Raw genomic sequence first — 18,696 nt, forward strand, 5'->3', positions numbered from 1 at the left:
CATGACGCATTTCCCCCTCCAAACGCGTTGCTTTGCATTGATCGGTTACTTTGATCCCAGTCGTCATCGTCCATGACCCACCCCGAAAAACTCGCAATCAATCAATCAAACCAACTGAAACGAAAAACAACAACCCACCCTGGCCTACGCCACCCACCTAACCCGAACGCCCAGGATATCTATTCTGGTTTGACCTGCATTCGAGAAAACTGCATTCCAACGCATAAAAACGTGCCCAACCGCAACATCAAACGCTTTTCTTCTCTTTTTCGCTTTTTTTTTGCGCCCTTTTCTAATGTTGTTGTTATTTTTCACTCCCCAGATGTTCGTCTCTTGTTGTTTTTTCTCTCTTCGCATCAGGAGAATTGTTGCAAGAAAGGTTAACCGGAGATTTTTTTCTGTTATTCCCATTCTGTCCTAAACTTTCATTCATTCATCCAGCAGTCGGGACCCGGCGTCATCACGACTCAAAGAATCAAAGTCGGCGCGCGGTGCCAGTTTGACTGACAAAGTTTCGCTGAAAATTTCAAAAAGAAAAACCTCCAACCAGAGTAGGCGATGACGCGAAAGCAGAGGAGGAGCGGAGCAGAGATAGAGAGAGAGAGCAAGAGAGTGGAAAACAAAAGCATGCTTCGACGCGTACGTGTTTTGTTACAAATCCTCTCTCCGCCCCTCACTTCCTCTCACTGAACGAACGACGGCCTTCTTTGATTGTTTGCAGAATGCAGTTTTGCTAAATATTTTCATGTTCGAATGACGGAAAATCACGTTCGTCTCTTCCTGCCTCGAAAGGTCGTTCGATGGATTATGTTTTCGAATGGGGTGAAGAAGAAGATAAGGGAGGAAGGAGGGGTGGGCGGTTCTTTTGTCGGACCTCGGGCGGAGGTTTTGTGAATGGGACGGCGAAATTCTGGCGAAAAAGCTGTTTGCAATATCATTATGAAATTTTACTTTGCAGTTCTGAGCAAACTTTTATTGTTGATCTCTGATTGTTGGTTCTGAGAATGGCATTGTCTCATTTGAGGATATTATCTGATGTTCTGAGACGATAAAATTCAGAGATTTGATTTGCTAGTTCTAGGAATATATCAAATCTATATTTAGAACCAAACCGCTGTGATGATTGCAAAGAATCGATTCAAAAGTAGCTATAAAAATTGCATAAATCGAAAATTTATCGTTAAAGGAATAATGGAAGGTATTCATAGCAAAATATTCCTGACTTTTTTTAAAGGTTTAAAAAAGTTTACCAAACAAACTGTTCTGAAAAATCTGTATTTTTAAAATAGACAATTAAAAACAATCAAAAATATTTTTTTCCAGACATGATTTTCCGAAGTTTAGACTAAAGTTGAATAGTGACTTGATGTTCCGGAAGCTGTTTGATGGTTTCAGGTTTCAGCCTTTTAGCTGAGTAATTCTTTGAAATTTGAATTTTATTTTCGAGATTTTTTTTTTATTTTGATGAAAATTACTTTTTGCTATTTAAAAATAATTTCAAGCACCAAATGTTTTTGAACACAACAAAAATTTCCTACGCCTTTGTTGATTGGTTGCTGAGATAGAGTCTCTTATAGTTTGAAATTTGTGAAAAATTCATTTTATCTTGAAAAAATATTGGTTTGACAATTTTGAAATTTTACAATGAAAAAACTTTAATTCGATAATTTTGAAATTTTACAATAAAAAAAACTAAAAATACCTATTTGTGATATTTTCAGTTGCTAGATTATTAAATTTCGAAATATTTTTGTTTAACCCTCTGCTGCCCAAATTTTATTTTTCGAAAAAAAAATATTTTTTCCGTGTTCAGGAGGTCATTTTGAGCAACTTTTGTTCAACGAAAAACTTTACTTTTCTTGTTTTATTTTAAGTATTTTAATTTGCATTTATCTTGTTTTTTAAATGTTTCTTTTGGTAGTATTTGGACTATTCTACCACCTTTTATCATTACATCTTGCCTATCTGATTTTTTCATGGTTTTACAGTCACTATTTCAATTCTTGCTATATTTTGCTTTTTCGGACTTTGTTGATACGACCCTTAGTTGCTGAGATATTGGCATGCAAAGGTTTAAAAACAAGAAAATTGATGTTTTCTGAGTCTCACCCAAAAAACCCACCATTTTCTAATGTCGATATCTCAGCAACTAATGGTCTGATTTACAATGTTAAAATATGAAACATTCGTGAAATTTTTCGATCTTTTCGAAAAAAATATATTCAAAAATTTTAAATAAAAAATAGTGTTTTTTTGCAAATCAAGTTTTAGGGACAAAAAGTGAAATTATAAATCACCAAATTTTTTTTTCCGTGTATAATTTTTTTTCAGTGTAGTCCATATCCATACCTACAACTTTGCCGAATACACCAAATCGATCAAAAAATTCCTTCAAAAGATACAGAGTTTTGAATTTTCACATATCATTTTGGTATGGACAGCTACCAAATTTGTATGGAAAATTATATGGACAAACTATGATGCAAAATGGCTTCTTTGGGCATATCAAAGGCACCAAAAAAAGTTTCAGCCGGATTAAAAAATACAAAAATTAAAATTAAAGAAAAATAATCGATTCCGTAGAGAACTGCTCAACTAATCCGATCATCCCAACAACAGTAGGAGGTATTTTTCCATAACAGAAAAAAAAAGAATATTCCAAAGTTGTTTTGGCTTTCAACCAATATCAGACTAATAACTTTTTTTTATTATGCTAACATAAACTGGTAAAAAAAATAAACACTTTCTGTTATTTTAACAGTATTTGTCATTGAAATGGCATGAATTTTGTTATTACGGTCTGTTCGGAGTTTTTTTTTTCAAACATTGGCAACCCAAAAATTTTCAAAAAATTTAAGAGTTCTTCTTTTCAATGCTTTTTGTAGATAATTGGTTACAAATGGATTTTTGGCGATGCAAAAAGGAATGCATGGAAATAAAATCATTCGAATATAATAATACAAAGAAATGTCTTTTTGCGAAATCGTTGAAAATTATAAAGTGCAGTAAACTTCAAATTTAATGTTTAATGGGGTTTATGTAACAAGCAACAGATAGAATTGTTCCTTAAAATATAATATGGATTGTTGAGTCCGTATATCTGTGTCTGAATCACTAAAATTTTCTATAATTTTTTAAATATCGATAAATTTTAAGCACCAAATTTCATAAAAATCATCAAGGTTTTCATTCCAGTCATGTACTGGTAGCGACATCTTCATCTCACATCACACACTAATGTTGAAAAGGCCTTTTGGTTGTGGTCTCGGCTAATTAATTCAACTCTAGAGTTGTTTTTGAAAAGGTCCTATCTCAAATAAAGGAAAAAGCAAAAACTGGCGCGCAAATTCGTCTGTCAAATCAACAACAGTTGACGTTGTTTGTAAACCGTTTTCGTGAAACTATTTAAATAAGTGTTAAGCTAGTTAATTCCACACAAATATGAGCCGCCGCAAATCTACGGCGGTTCGTCGCGAATCCCGTTCCGACGACGACGAAGAGCAAGACGCGGATGGTCCCGTCGTCGGAATCGACGACAGTTCGGCCAGCGAGGACGTATCGTCGGCCTCTTCGTCGCGCCGTCCGTCAATCCGCAAGAGCAGCGGGTCCCGCAAAACGACGGACGCCGAAGAGTCGTCCAACGCGGACGAACCAGCTGCGACGAGTGACCGAAGGCGGTCCACTCGGCACCGGTCCCCGAACAAGCGGTACACGGGGGACTTTGTCCAGCCAAAGTTGAAGAGGGGAGGGCGCAAGGACCGTGAGGATGAGGACGATGACGAGGAAGATCCTGGGTGGAATTCGGAGGAGCAGGCCGAGCTGGACGAGTTGGCCAGCAAGGTGAAGGCGACCACCCTGTTTGAGGACCGGGTTGATGTGGAGGGTCAACGGATTTACGGGTTTAAGACGCCGCGGAAGCGGGATTCGATGAACGTGTTGGTTTCCAGCGTGCAGAAGACTCCGACGGCGGTGGGGACGCCGAAGAGGGCTGTGGGAGGGACTGCTAGTAAGACGCCGAAGACGCCTTCGGGGAGGGGTCGGAGCAAGGCGGATTTGGCCAAGACTCCGCATCGCGATCGGAACAAGTTGAAGAAGAGTGAGTATTTTGAAAGGTTATTTGTTTTTTGGCATAGTAGGCGGGATCTAACCACTAGATGATCACGGCATGATTGACATATCTAGTTTTATGTAGTTCCAAATCTCTTATAAGTATCGTTCTTGATTCAGCAATCTCAAAAATCGTCCAGAACGCCTCCGACTCGGACTTTTCCGCTAGCGAAAGCGACTTCGTCCCGTCTTCCGACGGAGACGATGACGACGACGAGGAAAACGGTGACGACAGCGATGAATCCGAGGAAGAATCCTCTTCCGATGAGGACGCCAAGCCAAAGCGTCCCGTTCTCCTCAAGACGGCCCGTCCATCGATCGGAATCGCCCCGGGCAAGTCAACCCCGACCACCCCCGTCGTCCCACCATCCACTTCCGGTCGACCCCGCCGGAACGCCCGCAAGAAGCCCGACTTGCAGTACGTTCTCCAAAGTGACGAGTACTTTTCAACGCACTCCGCCTCGAAGGTGGTCACTTCGGACCACACCCTGGACCGCCTCAACACCCCCCGACTTCCGCACGACCAGCTGTTCCGACTGCTGCGGGATCTGCGCGGTTCGGCGGACCACGAACGGGCCATCCAAGAGTTACACGAAGAGTATGAAGGTTACTTCGCCAAGTGGCTGTTCCTGATGAACGAGGGATTCAACATCCTCCTGTACGGGTTGGGTTCCAAGCGGAACCTGCTGCAGACGTTCCACCGGAAGGTGCTGGCCAACCAGCCAGTTCTCGTCATCAACGGGTTCTTCCCCACGCTCACGATCAAGGACGTGCTGGACGCCGTCGCGAATGACATTCTGGACCTGAACCTGCACAGCGGGAACCATCACGAGGTGGTGGACGCGATCGAGGAGGAGTTCCGGTATCTGCCGGAGACGCACCTGTTTTTGATCGTGCACAACCTGGACGGGACGATGCTGCGCAACGGGAAGGCCCAGAATGTGCTGGCGCGGTTGGCCAAGATCGAGAACGTGCACCTGCTGGCGTCGATCGATCATATCAATACGCCGTTGAGTGAGTATTTGAATCTCATGTAAATATTAACCCACTTGGGACAAGTTAAAAAATATTTGAGTGCTGAAATGTTTATTTTTTCCGCACTTGTGTCAACAAATTATACTTTTTCGCAAATATGTTACGTTAATATCTCAAGGAGGTATTAGACTACGGCAAACAAACAAACAAATTCGCATATTTTGACAGTTTGTCAGCTTGCATACATTTTGTCTTGTTTGCGATTTTGCCACAAACAAGTTTGGCAAACTGTCAAACGCGAAAAAGTGCTAGTTTGTTTGTTTGTTTGCCATAGTGTAATAGCTCCTTCAGTGTACTGAATTCCAAATAGATGATTTGACTCTATTTAAAGAAAAATAATATTCTTAGGATGTTAATGGGAATTGCAAAACAAAGTTGTTGCAGCAAGTTGCAAAAGTTGGCAAAGCCGCGGTTAAATGTAAGACTAGTCTTGAAAAAAAAAATCATTTTATAACTATCTATTTAATTCATGAAATTTCTGAAAAGTTTAATTTTCTGACATTGAAAAACAGTTCTCTATTTACTGACATTTAAAAATATCGGACATTATTGAATAATTCTCCAGAATTTCGCATTTTTTTTTGAAATTTTTAAAATTTGTGTTATTTATATTATTATTCTAATGAAACTTTTTACCTATGCCCTTTACCTCATTACCTATGTCATTAAAAGCAATTTTGCATCATTAGTTTTTTTTTGTTAAATAAGGCTCCTTACATTTTTGCGGGCTTGTCATACAAAATGAAAATATGAATTTTCGAAAATCTGAGAAGCGCTTTTGTGACAGATTTGGCGTATTCGGCAATGTTATAAATTATTCTTGAAACTTTCAACAAAAACATGGAAAAATGTCTCTTTTTTAAATAATAAGATAACTTTATTTGAAAAATCGCATCATTATTTTTTAATTTCTTAAATTGATGATGATGATGATTTAGAAGACTTAAAAAGACAGCATTTGCGCTGGGGGTTTAGAAAGGAAAAAGCTGATATCGGAGAAATGTTTTTTTGAAAAAGTTGTGATTTTTGAGAAAAAAAAAAAAAAAAAACGAAAATTGGGTCCTAAAATGAAGTTTAAATTTGTGATATTATCGCTCATAACAATAAAGCTTATTTTTCTGAATACAATGATCCTTTGAACGAACGCAAGGGATTTAAAAATGGATTTTTAATTGAATTAAAAAAATAACTTTACGGTCCTTATTGGCAGAAAAGGTCCTACTTGACAGCTCGTTCTAAGAGGACCATAGTTGATCCATCGAAAAAATGTTGTCTTTTCAATATTTTTTGCATTAAAATGAAAAAAAAAAAGTGATCAGAAATGGTTTTTAATCGCGTTTTTTACCGACGTACATAAAAATTGACATGGGGCTTTAGTACCCAATTGTCGAAAATCAAAAATAACTTGCAAATTGAATACTTCTTTACAATTTTTTTGATAAAGTGCACCATTTTCCAGGATTTAAAATGTTTAAATGACTTACGGGAATAACAGAAACAAATAACCGAATAATAAACTGCTAATAACAATTGAATAACGAACTTCTGTATTGTCAAAACTAATCAATAACATTAATGTTATTAATATCTTAGTAAAATATCAAAATTAGTTATTTTCATATTATTTTCATGTTTTTTTTTTGCATTTTTTGTAAATTTTAATGGGACAAATAAAAATTAATGATTTTTTTTTTATAAAATGACTGATAAATACTAAATATATTGAACAAATATGCTCTAAATTAAAATAAGCATCTAATTTCTGTTTGACGTTCTGAACAATTGATTCGATTCACATTGTCAAAACGTGAATCTTATGTTAAATTCTTCAGTAAAAATATTTATTTCTAAGCTCAACTCAAACATTTCAAAAGAACTAAAAACAATAATTTAAGCCATTTTGATATGTTATGCTTAATTTTAAGGTGGCCCCACGCTTCTTGTCTCCTTTAGATTCAGAACTGTGTTGCATTTGTAAACAACGTGCTCAAACCGCTCAAACTCAATTCAATTCAACGAATCATCTCTGCGGTAAACTTCACACAGTAGGTCTGGCCGCTTGAACTTTAATCATGTTTCAATGCATTAAAATGAAATGTCCCGCTGCAAATGCTGATAATGACGAAGAGAGTGTTCTAGTATTTGATTATTTTAGATTTAGCAAAACAATAAAAATCTTGTTTTGTTTTTATTTTCAAATAAAAAAAGAAAGTTACAATAAGAATTAAATTTCAATTTTCCCTTTTCCCCCCTCTTCCAGTCTGGGACTCGTCCAAGCTGAGCTACTACAACTTTTCCTGGTGGGACGTGACCACGATGCTCCCGTACACGGACGAAACGGCGTTCGAAAACTCCCTCCTCGTGCAAAACTCGGGCGCCCTGGCCCTGTCCTCGATGAAGAACGTGTTCCAATCGCTGACGACGAACTCGCGCGGAATCTTCCTCGTCATCGTGAAGCACCAGCTGGCGAACGGGGGCCGTGGCAATCCGCACTATCCGGGCATGCTGTTCAAGGACCTGTACTGGAACTGCCGGGAGGCGTTCCTGGTGAGTTCGGATTTGGCGCTGCGAGCCCAGCTGACCGAGTTTATCGACCACAAGCTGGTCAAGGTGAAGCGAACCGTGGACGGGGCGGAGAACCTGCTGATTCCGATCGAGCACGGGCTGCTGCAGCAGTTTGTCGAGGAGAATGACGATGGGAAGTGAGCGGGTTTTGTTTGTTAATGTTATTTTTTTGGTTTCTCGATTGAAATAAATGGCTTTCTCAACTAAAAAATGTGTTTTCTAGCAGAAGTTGAACAGAAAGAACGCTCGCCTTTGATTCGTCGCGCCCCGGTTCAATGTGGGTCAACTGTCAAATTTTGCCCTATCACCTATGCGAGCTCGATGTCGGTCCAACATCGAATAAAACAACATTTTCTAAAAATAATAGTAGCCTCTTGGTTTATTTCGAATTTTTGGAATAAAATTATTGAATATCTTCTTCCTGCACTACTTTTCAATGGCGAAAATCACAAATAACTTCTAAACCTACAAAAAATGCAACAAATTCGCTTTGTTTCGTTCAAATCTCACCAATCCAAGCCCTCCTTGGCCACCGAATAGCTGGTGCTGTTTTCCGAGTAGAACTGACTGTACCACTTCCGGTAGGCCTTGATCAACCGGTCCTCCTTGATGAGCAGTGGCGTGTCCACAAACTGTTTGTGGTTCCAGATCATCATGTCCCGTTCGAACTGTCAAAAAACAAAAATTTCTTCATTTTTGTAAACATCTCAAAATCTCAACTAAAATTTTACCATCACACTCTCCGCCCAAACGGCAAACTTCTGGAAGAACGCATTGCCGATGGTCCGCGGGGCGTAGAACCGGTGGATGACCTTCTGGACGAGCGGTTCGACGGGGGTGACGGTCTGGAGGGCGACCATCGGGCCGAGGCCGGTTTGCATGGCCAGCTGGACGTAGCCGGGCCCGATTTGGTACGCTTTGACGTCGACGGTGCAAACTTCGAGCTTGTTGAAGAACCGGAACGAGTGCTTCAGGTCCATCCGGGCGATGTGGGGCGGGTCGTCGTTTTCCTCGGAGGGGGCGTGCCAGCTGGGAATGGGTTGAAGGGGTTACGTATTGATGCCAAACATATTTCTGGAGTTTTTTTTAATAGGTCTACTGAACCATTTTATTGCATTTTGAGTGTTTTCGAATGCTTCTTTTTACATGCGTATTCAAAATTACTCAAAAGCAAAACAAGAAAATTTGGTTTTTGACCATCAATAAACTCCAGATTAAACATTGTTCTATTTTTATTTTTATATAATTAAGGAATTTATTTGGATTTCTTTCAAACCTACAGAGTTGATTATTTTATGAATGTTCCAAGTTGGTAACTTTAAAATTATCGAGTTTTTTTTATCGACGATAATGGACAAACAACTCATTTATAGTATATTTCTAAAAATTGATTTTATTCAAATCATGTTAAATTTTTAAAGCTTTCATCAAGGATATATTCTTTTGATAATATAGTTAAGTTTCAAAGAATAAATACTTTCAAAAATACAAAATACCATATTTATTTCGAAAATACTCAAATTGGGTCCTAAAATGAAGCTTAGATTGCTGATATTATTGTTTACAGCGATAAAGCTTATTTTTCTGAGTACACTGACCCTTTGTACGACCACAAAGAGTTTAAAATGGATTTTTAAATCAATTTTGAAAAATTAACCTCACGGTCCTTCTTGACAGAAAAGCTCCTACTTCACTCAAAATCAGAAGTACCCTTCAAAAAGGGTTTTATCTACCCTTTATCTGTCATCCCAAAGAAAAAAAACCCTTTTTGAGGGTTACTTCCACCCTTTTTTCAAGTTTACCCGTCGTCACCCTTTTGCAAAGGGTTACTACCGGTGAACTTGAAAAAAAGGGTGGAAGTAACCCTCAAAAAGGGTTTTTTTTTCTTTGGGATGACAGATAAAGGGTAGATAAAACCCTTTTTGAAGGGTACTTCTGATTTTGAGTGTTGACAGCTCGTTCCAAGGGGACCATAGTTGATCCATCGAAAAAATGTTGCCTTGTCAAAAAAAAAAAAAAAAAATGCCTTAAAATTCAAAAAAGTGATCAGAAATGATTTTTAATCGTGTTTTTTACCGTTGTACATAAAAATTGACACAGGGCTTTAGTACCCAATTATCATAATTTGCAATATAAGTATTTAACCAAGCGAAATTTTGTAAACATTCTCACTTTTCATAAAATACCGTATTTTTCGGAAATACTCAATTTTTTATAATTTGCAAAATTTTGTTTGCATTTTCACTTTATTATGATTTTTAAAGTAATATACTCAAATTGTCGTATTCTTCAAATACACTTCAATTTTTTATAATTTGCATTAAGGATAACAAACGAATTGAAATTTTGTATGAATTTTCACTTTATTTGAGATTGGTTTGTATACCATCAAAATTTTAATGAAAAAAAAAACTATTTTAAAAGTATGGTTTACTGCGATTTTTTTTCGTTTGATATCCATATTGCAAATTATGAAAATTTGATTATTTTGGTAAAATTTGTATTTAAAGATTAATTTTGTACTTGACAAAAAAAGATACATCAAAAATAAATTCAAAATTTTGCTTCGTTAGATACTTTACAAGCCCCAATTAAAAAAAATAAGCATAAAAAAATCAAATAATGGTTTCATCATTTGAATGAAAAATCGTTTTTTGCAATTCCGCTGTAAAACTGTCAACTTTTCCTGTCTTTCTGGAGAAACGTAACGGGCTACTTTTCCCTACCAAAAATAACAGAAAGGAAAATTAATACCTTTCAATACCAGTGCTGAAAAGTTCTACTTTTCAGCTCTGAAATGGATGCTGAAAAGTTGAACTTTTCAACACTATTATCGAAAAGTAACATTTTTAAATATTTATTTGTTTTGAACGGTGAATTTACTAAACACATGAATGTTTGACATAAAATTCCATTCAAGAAGCGTTTTTCGGAAATGCAAAAAATGTTGTAAGCAACTCGATGCAAAACTTGATTTTTTCAGCACTCGTCGTATTTATCCAACTCGGTAAACCTCGTTGGATAAATGTACAACTCGTGCTGAAAAAAACTTCTTTTTGCAACTTGTTGCATAAACTACTATTAAAATGCATTATACACCTTTTCACTTGTTTTGCTTAGTTTTAGCGATGGTGTACAGACTCTGTACTACAGAGCAATTCCAGCCCAAAACAGGAATTTTTTAGGTATTTTTCCTAAATAGTGGTCAAAGACAGTCTCATGGGAAATTGGACGAGCTTTCCGGTAAAAATATTTACGAGACTGAAAAATCAAGTCTGTCATATAGAAGTTGTCAAAAACCATCAAAAACCCATTTTTTCAGCATTTTTGCCTTCCTCACCTTACTGAGGAAAGGCTATAAAATCGCTCGAAAACTGAACTTCTCAATTAGACCTCCTAGACCCACCTTCATGTATACCTATCGACTCAGAATCGAATTCTGAGCAAATGTCTGTGTGTGTGTAGGGATGTGGGTCTGTGCACCAAAAAATATGCACTCGATTATCTCAGCACTGGCTTAACCGATTTGGACCGTGTTGGTCTCATTTGATTCGTCTTGGGGTCCCATAAGTCCATATTGTAAATTATGAAGTTTAGTAAAGTACTTCAAAAGTTATGCTAAAAAAACGATTTTGACTAAAGTCCGGAAGATTGTAAAAAGGGTGGTTTTTGTAAGAAACCCCAGCATGTTATACATTTTTAGAAAGGTTTTTTAAAAGACCTTTCCAACGCGACCAATACATTGCAGATCTGACAACCCTATCAAAAGTTATTATTAAGTGTAATTTATGCACTTTTTGGAAGCCGGATCTCAGATATCACGATGAAAACGTTGTCCGGATCTATCATGCAACCCGTCGTTGAACAGGTAATCAAAAGACCTTTCCAACGCGTCCAAAACATTGAAGATCTGACAACCCTATCAAAAGTTATAAGCACTTAAGAGTTATTTATACTCTTTTTGGAGGCTAGTTCTCAGATATTTAGATGAAAACGTATTCCAAATATATCATGCGACCTATCTTTGGATAGGTAATTTAAAGACCTTCCCACGAGCGTGTCTATTTTGGATAGCATTACCCTTTGAATGAGAAAGGCACCAACCACCCAAGGGTGGATTAAGTAACGTTTTATTTTTAAAACCGCTGTAACTTCACAAGGATTGGAATTAGGACAGTGGTCAATATGAGACTTTTAAAATTGTCTGTAGAATCGATTCCCGTATTTGGTTTTTGAAAATTTGGACGTTTAGAGCACTTTTGAAAAAAAAAAACAGTTTTTTTAGGTGAGTTACTCTATCCTGCATTTTTCGTGAGTCTTTTTGTAACATTTTAGGCTTCACAAAAATTTTGAACGGAAAAAAAAAATCGGAGGCTCTTCCTCAAATTTGATTTTAAACATAAAAATCGGAAAATCTCATGATAGTGGCGTGTTTTGTTCATTCAGTGTATTTTTTTCGGAAAGCCCGTGAAATTTCCTACACGTTTGTATCTGACCACTTTTTGATACGATGCAACTACATCGAGATACAGAAATATTTAAATTCCGAATTACAAAAATATTTAAAACCCTCACGCCCTTCTCAAATGTCATTACCGAGTGAAACTGGCTTCATATACACAAATATGGCTTATATAAGCGTAGGATAACATGTCTACAAAGTTTCATTGAAATCGGAGAGGGTCGGGTACAACCGATTCCCTATTTGGCATGGAATTGATCTACATGTACACAAACATGTTAAATATCAATACAGAAAAATGCATTTTTGATTATTTTCAGTTGATTCGACTTCCATTTTCATTAAAATTTTGAAGATTTTTTAACAATCAATCTCTCAAATTTAATTAAAATAGTCGAATAATTTGCGTAAATCTATGTTTTTTTTTGTTGAAAAATGTGAATTACCAGTAATAAAACAAAAAAAGGTTTTCCGTCTTCAATCAAATTAAATTTTAACCGTCAAAGCTCAATATCTTGCTAACTACAAAGAAAACATTTACCGACATTAGAAAATCTATGCTAAATTTTATCAGGACCGTTTTTTTTTTAATTTGCTTTCAAAACAAATTTTAGGTGGAAAATGGACTACGGCAATCGGTTCTACGTTCAACTTTCTTCAAAATGAGTCCAGCCTCGACTTTATACAGCTTGCGTCTCCAGAGATTCGCAGTTCAAAAATGGAGTTTTTTTTTTAAATTGGGAAAAATCGAAACTTTGGGGTGGTGTCAAAAAAGAGGGGTTGGTCCGATTTGGACGAAATCGTGATTCTTGCATGTTTTGATAGTATCAACTGTCCTACACAATTTGAGCTTAATCAGAAAATGATGAGTTCTATTTTGAACTTTTTTGTGCACGATTTAGGTGATTCAGCCCGTTTTGACGAATTTCCGATCCGATTCCTTTACTCACCTCGCATGCCACGCGTGCATTCCAAACTCCGCCCACGCCGGTCTCGAGTACCGGATGTCACTTCCGGACAAACAGTTCGGCCCGTGCACCGCCGACAAGTGCGCCACGTCCGCCCCATTCTCCGGAATGTCCTGAATGTGAGCGTTCACCAGAAACTCATTCTTCCCGTAGTAAACCCACCGTCCGTCCTCCACCTCCGGAACGACCATCATCGGCCACGGTTCGACGCCCTCGTCCACGTGGTGCCACACAAAGATGAACCCGTTCGCCTCCATCGAGGTCCACTTTTTCACTTTGGCCACCTTCGGCACCGCCCCGGACTTGCTGTACGGAATGTTGACACATTGGCCATCGCGACCGCTGAACGACCAGTGATGGAACGGACACTCGATGCAATCCCCGCGGACAATCCCACCGACGCCCAGATTCGCACCCAAATGGGGACAGTAGGCATCGAGGACGCTCACTTGGCCGGAATCCGACGCCCGGAACACGACAAAGTTCTGCCCCAGGCAATCCACCGCCCGGGCCTGCCCCGTGGCCAGCTGTTCCGACTCGAGGATGCCGAACCAGCCGTTCGGGAAGGGCGGCGGAATGCGTTGGCCAACCTTGCGGAGGCGGCGCAGCCGGTTGATGGTGTGAGCGCGGCGTTTGTCCCCGGCGCGGCCCCGCCGGATTCCCTCGTTGTCCAGCACGTGGTTGTAGCCGATGTCGGTGAGGTCCTGGGAATTGAATAATATGATAACTTTGTAACTAGAAAATTCATCAAAATAATGTGAGTCTTTTCAATTGAAAATTGGATTTTTGCATAAATAATATTCTTTTAATTTGGTTTGACAATAGGGGAAATATACCCATTTTAAGCCTAATAAGCGGTCGTGTTTGAATGATGCAGGATAATCTTGAGTGTTCCTTGAAATTTACTAAAACCAAGTACGCCAACGAGTAGAGCAACTTTCTGTGAACATTTCTGTTTATTTTCACTTTTCCTAAAAGTTATTCTATTCCTTTTACAAGCATTTGATAAAAATAAAATCCAAAATGTATTCTAATCAAACGAGAATGCATTGGGCAACGCCCATTTTTCTATTTCCAGCTTTTTTTTAAGCACTCACACTCACGAAAAGTAGCATTTATAGAGAAAATTTTCTGGCAGCACTTGCTCACTCCAACAGGCGCTGCACCAGCATGTTGGTGGTGTTGGTGGCCACTCTTTGTTCTTTTTTTTGCCTTCGCTTCTCGCTCGGTTTTCTTCAGCCTTCGATTGGAATAGGTCAAACGTCAAAAGACTTGGCGCGTACGTCTTTTTTTATGTTTTTTGCTAATTATTTACATGTTTCGGGATAATTTTTCAAGTGAGTGATGTGCAAAAGAACATGTTGCCGATAGTTGGGGGCAGTTTTGTATCGAAAGCGCCGTGAAAAAGTAAGCGAAAGTGAAAAGTCGATTTTGGCGATATTCATTAAGCGTTTGAGGGTTTCTCGCGTGTGTCACTGTGTGTGCCAACAAAATGATGAGAAATGGTCTCGCAAAATAGAATGATAATAAGGGCATTGAATTTGATTTTTTTGGCCAGTAAGTAGCATACATTTGCGTGCTTACTCGAGGCGGTGCTGTTGCTGGTAAGTTTATAGCCTTAATAGTATTTTTGGAGCTTCAATCGAACATCAAACTCTCCATATGACGAAGATAGGTGTTTGATTGAAAATGGTATATTTCCCTTAGTTTCGATTTCTTGCAGAATTCACTTTTTTTCTAGAAATAAGATTTTGAACCATCTTAAACCTTAGTGCAAAAGATGCATTTTTAGTACCCCAAAAATTTCAAAATATAAAACGTAATTCCGAAATTCAACTTAATGTTACTAAAATTCGGTAATCATAGATAGGATACAAATATAAACATATATAGATAGGATATTTGTTATCAATGTTTTATCCGAATAAAAAAAAAAATACAAATTAAAAACTCTCGAAAAAAATGCGAACAACCTTTGATTTGGTTGAAAATTTAGGGTGGTTCACGATTAGGGCGATTCAGAAAATATATAAGGAATATTTATGGGTTCATTTGTCTTCTAGAAATATGTTGGACATGCCAATTTAAACAATCTGTACCGTTTACGACTAATTTCATGAAAAGCATAAGAAAAAAACACAAAAAAAGTTTTTGGAACATAGCAAATAAGGAAACAATTTGAGAGAAAAATGGTGTTCGGAACAGTTCGGAACGTCTTCGAAAAAAATATTGTGAACTTATTTAAAAAAATGTACAGCAATCTTAAAAGTAAAAAGATGCATTTTTTTTTAACTCAAATGCTTCGAGAAAGTGGATGGCATACAAAAATCAGACATTTTTATTTATAAATATCTTGAGTTAATACCCATCTGAACAAGCAAAATACCCATCTGATTTTTTTTTCTGGGTTTGTGCTACTAAATCTTACCTTTCCAATGTAAACTGTTGCATAATATAATGATTGCGGTTTTTTTCTGGGAATTTGAGTTTTCAAATTTCAAATGCCATATTTGTGCAACAGAGTTCTAAAAGAGCTTCGAGCATCACTTTTCTTTTAATCTTAACACTGAATTGCTACGTTCCAATAATTGATTTTTGAGGGTTTGCTCTGAAGCTTTTGATACAATAGGGTCCTAAAGACCTATGTAAAATTTAATGTTAACGTTAAACCATTTCTGATCACTTTTTCTTTATTTTAATGCAAAAAAATAAAAAATGACAAGACAACATATTTTCAATGGAATTATTATTGTTGCTTGAATTGGAATTGCCCAACAACTATCTAGAAAACAAGAAATCCTAAAAATATTCCCGAAAAGTTATATTTCCAGAAACACGCTAATCGTGAACCATCCTAATTTTCAACCAACCCAAAAGCCAAAAGTTACCAACTTCTGCTAGCAATTTTTTTTTTCCGAAAACATCAAAGCTGTAAAATTTTCATTTAAACCCTAAATATGACGAAAAATCGATGTTTCGATACTTTGACTCAATTCTGAGGGCAGATTCAGATTCAGCGCAAGGTCTGTAGATTAGTAAGGTAAGGCGGGTTTTCAAGCTGTCAAAATAGTTAGTTTGCACGAAACCCGGATTTTATATGGAGAATTTCAGAAAAGTGAAAACCGAAATGCGCTTTTAAAACACAAATATTTTTTCAAAAAATAAATTCAGCTGAACGCGTTTTTTGGTTGAAACTTTTCTGAAAATCTTCATATAAAATCCGCGTTTCGTGCTAACTATTTTGACAGCTAGGAATTCCCGCCTTACCTTATCTAATCTGCATACCTTTGATTGAGCGGGAAAAATAAAATGGAAAAACATATATTTGGACAATTTGCGAATTTCGTTAGGGTGGTCCCATATGGTCTTCCCTTGAAAATTTGACTTTTTCAAATGAAGATATCTCGAGTTTAAAGAAAAACACCCCTGAGATTTTTTTGCGCGTTTGTATTGCTGAATCGCTTCTTTCAAATGCAACCTGGCGCTTAAAATTTGGCTTGCGTCCTTTGAGATATTTGAGTTTTAAATTTGCATCATTTTCATCTTAAAATGGTTGTAACTTTTTATTCTTAAGTCCAAATTGACATGTCAAAAAATAAAAATGTCTTTTTTTAGAGCTCGAAAAGTGCCCCGAATAACACTTTTCTCTGAAACGTAACCACGAATTGCTACGTTAAAAAATATAAATCTATAAATTTGGTCGTAAATGCGTAGATTATGAGATAAAATGTTGGTGTCTTGGACAAAGTTGCTTGGATTGGCAAGCCCTACAACTTTCTAGAAGACAAATAAATTCCCAAAAATAACCCTGAAAAGTTAGATTTTCAAATCGTGAACCACCCCAATTTTCAACCAAACCAAAAGTTGCCCCTTTTAATTTACATCAACTCTTCTGAGGACACCAAGGCTCCAAAACTTTACCATTTTTTGGAAAGTCTATTTTCCACTTAATTATGCGATCTGGTCCACTGTGCAGTGGAAGGGACAAAAACTAGAAAAGAAATAACATTTGCATTGGCCTAAATTGGGTTTTAGATGTATTATTTCCGATTATTATAACCAACAATTTTGCCGAAGACACCGAATCATTCAGAACAATTGCTTGATTACTTTTCTTAAATCAGTATAGGAAATCCATGGCACACTTGACTTTTTGAAAATGTACTCTAGATTTTATCTTAAGATACAGATTTTCAAATAGTTCTTTGTCACTTTTGTATTGAACTGAATTTGAATTTTGAAACTTTGTCAAGCACGTGGTACAAGACTATTTTTTTCTATTGAAAATCTTCTAATAGGATATATAGTTTAATTTTGAATTTCGATTCCGATTCTGATTGGATTTACTCATTTCTGCAGCAGGTGGCTCTTATACAGTTATTATCTCACTCTTCCTTTTCAAAAAACCAACTGATCACTGATCATCAATTATTACATAAGCAGGTGAAATGATGAGGAAACTTGTTGAAAATTCACTACATTACTCCCTAATTCCACACTACTGCACTCACCCTCTTCCAAACCACCGGGCTGTAGTAAAACTTCCAGCACAACCACGCCGTCACCACCCCCGCCAGAAGGTACAAAATCTGCCACACGACCGGAACCGCCCTTCCCGACGACGACGACCCTAACATATCTTCCTTCACCAACAGTAGGCCATGCCCCAGCCACTGATCGAGCGTTTGATTGTTCGTGAGCGCCTGCCAAAGGCGTACCCATGGCCTACTACCGTCACCGCCATCACAGCACGCCGCCTTTTCACTAGCTTCCATGGGTCACTTCGGCTCGAGTCCTAGTCGTTCCGTTGTTCTACCCCGACTGACCGGCGCGACGGCGGGCTCCGTCCAAAATTGGGATCCTGCAAACCAGAGAAAAAAAAAGACACACAATATTGTAATTCGGGGTCGAAACAGAGAGGCAAAGTAGGATTTTCTGATCTCTTCCTCGGTCTCTCTCGCTCTGATTGCCCTGGTTTGCATTGGCAGGAGTAAACGCGACGGCAGGATCAGACTCCATTAAACTCCAGGGTGAGAAGAATTGATTTGGGAACGTCACGAGCGAAGAAGAGCAAGAAGTCGGTCCCAATTTGAATAGTTGAATCCATTACACTCCCGATCGATGGAGAGATGATCGCCGGAGGGCGGGGAATCGATCAGTATGCTCAATGATCAGTTGGTACCTTGAAATTGAAATTTTCTGAATTTGATTCCCGTTTTGTGGTGGTTGTGACCTTTTGGAGAACGGACGAAAGTGCGCGCGGGTACCGAACTTGGCGAACGTCGAACGGTGACTGAGTTCCTGGCCAGTGATAAGTCACGCATGGCTTGTGCAGGAATTTCGAGGGAGTTTTGCCTCGAGAGACTGACGTCATTCTGATAAGAATCGAACTATAACAGGTGAATTCAGAGGGGGGAAGTGGATTAAAATCCGTTATCGTAAAGTTTTCTTCGTTTGGCAAAGGGCGATAACAGAACCCTTGAAGTTTTGTTTGCCGGTCAATGTGATTCACGGTTGTCAACTATCATGATTTGGACGAAAACTTGTTTACAATTCGAA

At 37.9% G+C, this 18,696-nt stretch overlaps 2 protein-coding genes across 2 annotated transcripts; one reads left to right on the forward strand and one right to left on the reverse strand.

The window, feature by feature from the left end:
• Positions 1–3,375: 3,375 nt before the first annotated feature.
• LOC6038195 (origin recognition complex subunit 2) lies at positions 3,376–7,918 on the forward strand. The gene is made up of 3 exons (XM_001847973.2): positions 3,376–4,096; positions 4,228–5,121; positions 7,403–7,918. The coding sequence occupies exons 1-3, from the start codon at positions 3,442–3,444 to the stop codon at positions 7,846–7,848; spliced, it is 1,995 nt and encodes a 664-aa protein (XP_001848025.2). The 5' UTR covers positions 3,376–3,441; the 3' UTR covers positions 7,849–7,918.
• Positions 7,919–8,082: 164 nt separating this feature from the next.
• Positions 8,083–18,429, reverse strand: LOC6038196 (cholesterol 7-desaturase nvd). The gene is made up of 5 exons (XM_001847974.2): positions 18,320–18,429; positions 17,649–17,998; positions 13,120–13,841; positions 8,439–8,736; positions 8,083–8,375 (listed from the first exon to the last, which is right to left on the reverse strand). Exons 2-5 carry the CDS (start codon positions 17,910–17,912, stop codon positions 8,214–8,216), a joined length of 1,446 nt encoding a protein of 481 aa, XP_001848026.2. The 5' UTR covers positions 17,913–17,998; positions 18,320–18,429; the 3' UTR covers positions 8,083–8,213.
• Between the last annotated feature and the right edge of the window lie 267 nt (positions 18,430–18,696).

Source organism: Culex quinquefasciatus, chromosome 1 (assembly GCF_015732765.1).
Source record: "Culex quinquefasciatus strain JHB chromosome 1, VPISU_Cqui_1.0_pri_paternal, whole genome shotgun sequence".
Classification (NCBI taxonomy): Eukaryota; Metazoa; Arthropoda; class Insecta; order Diptera; family Culicidae; genus Culex; species Culex quinquefasciatus.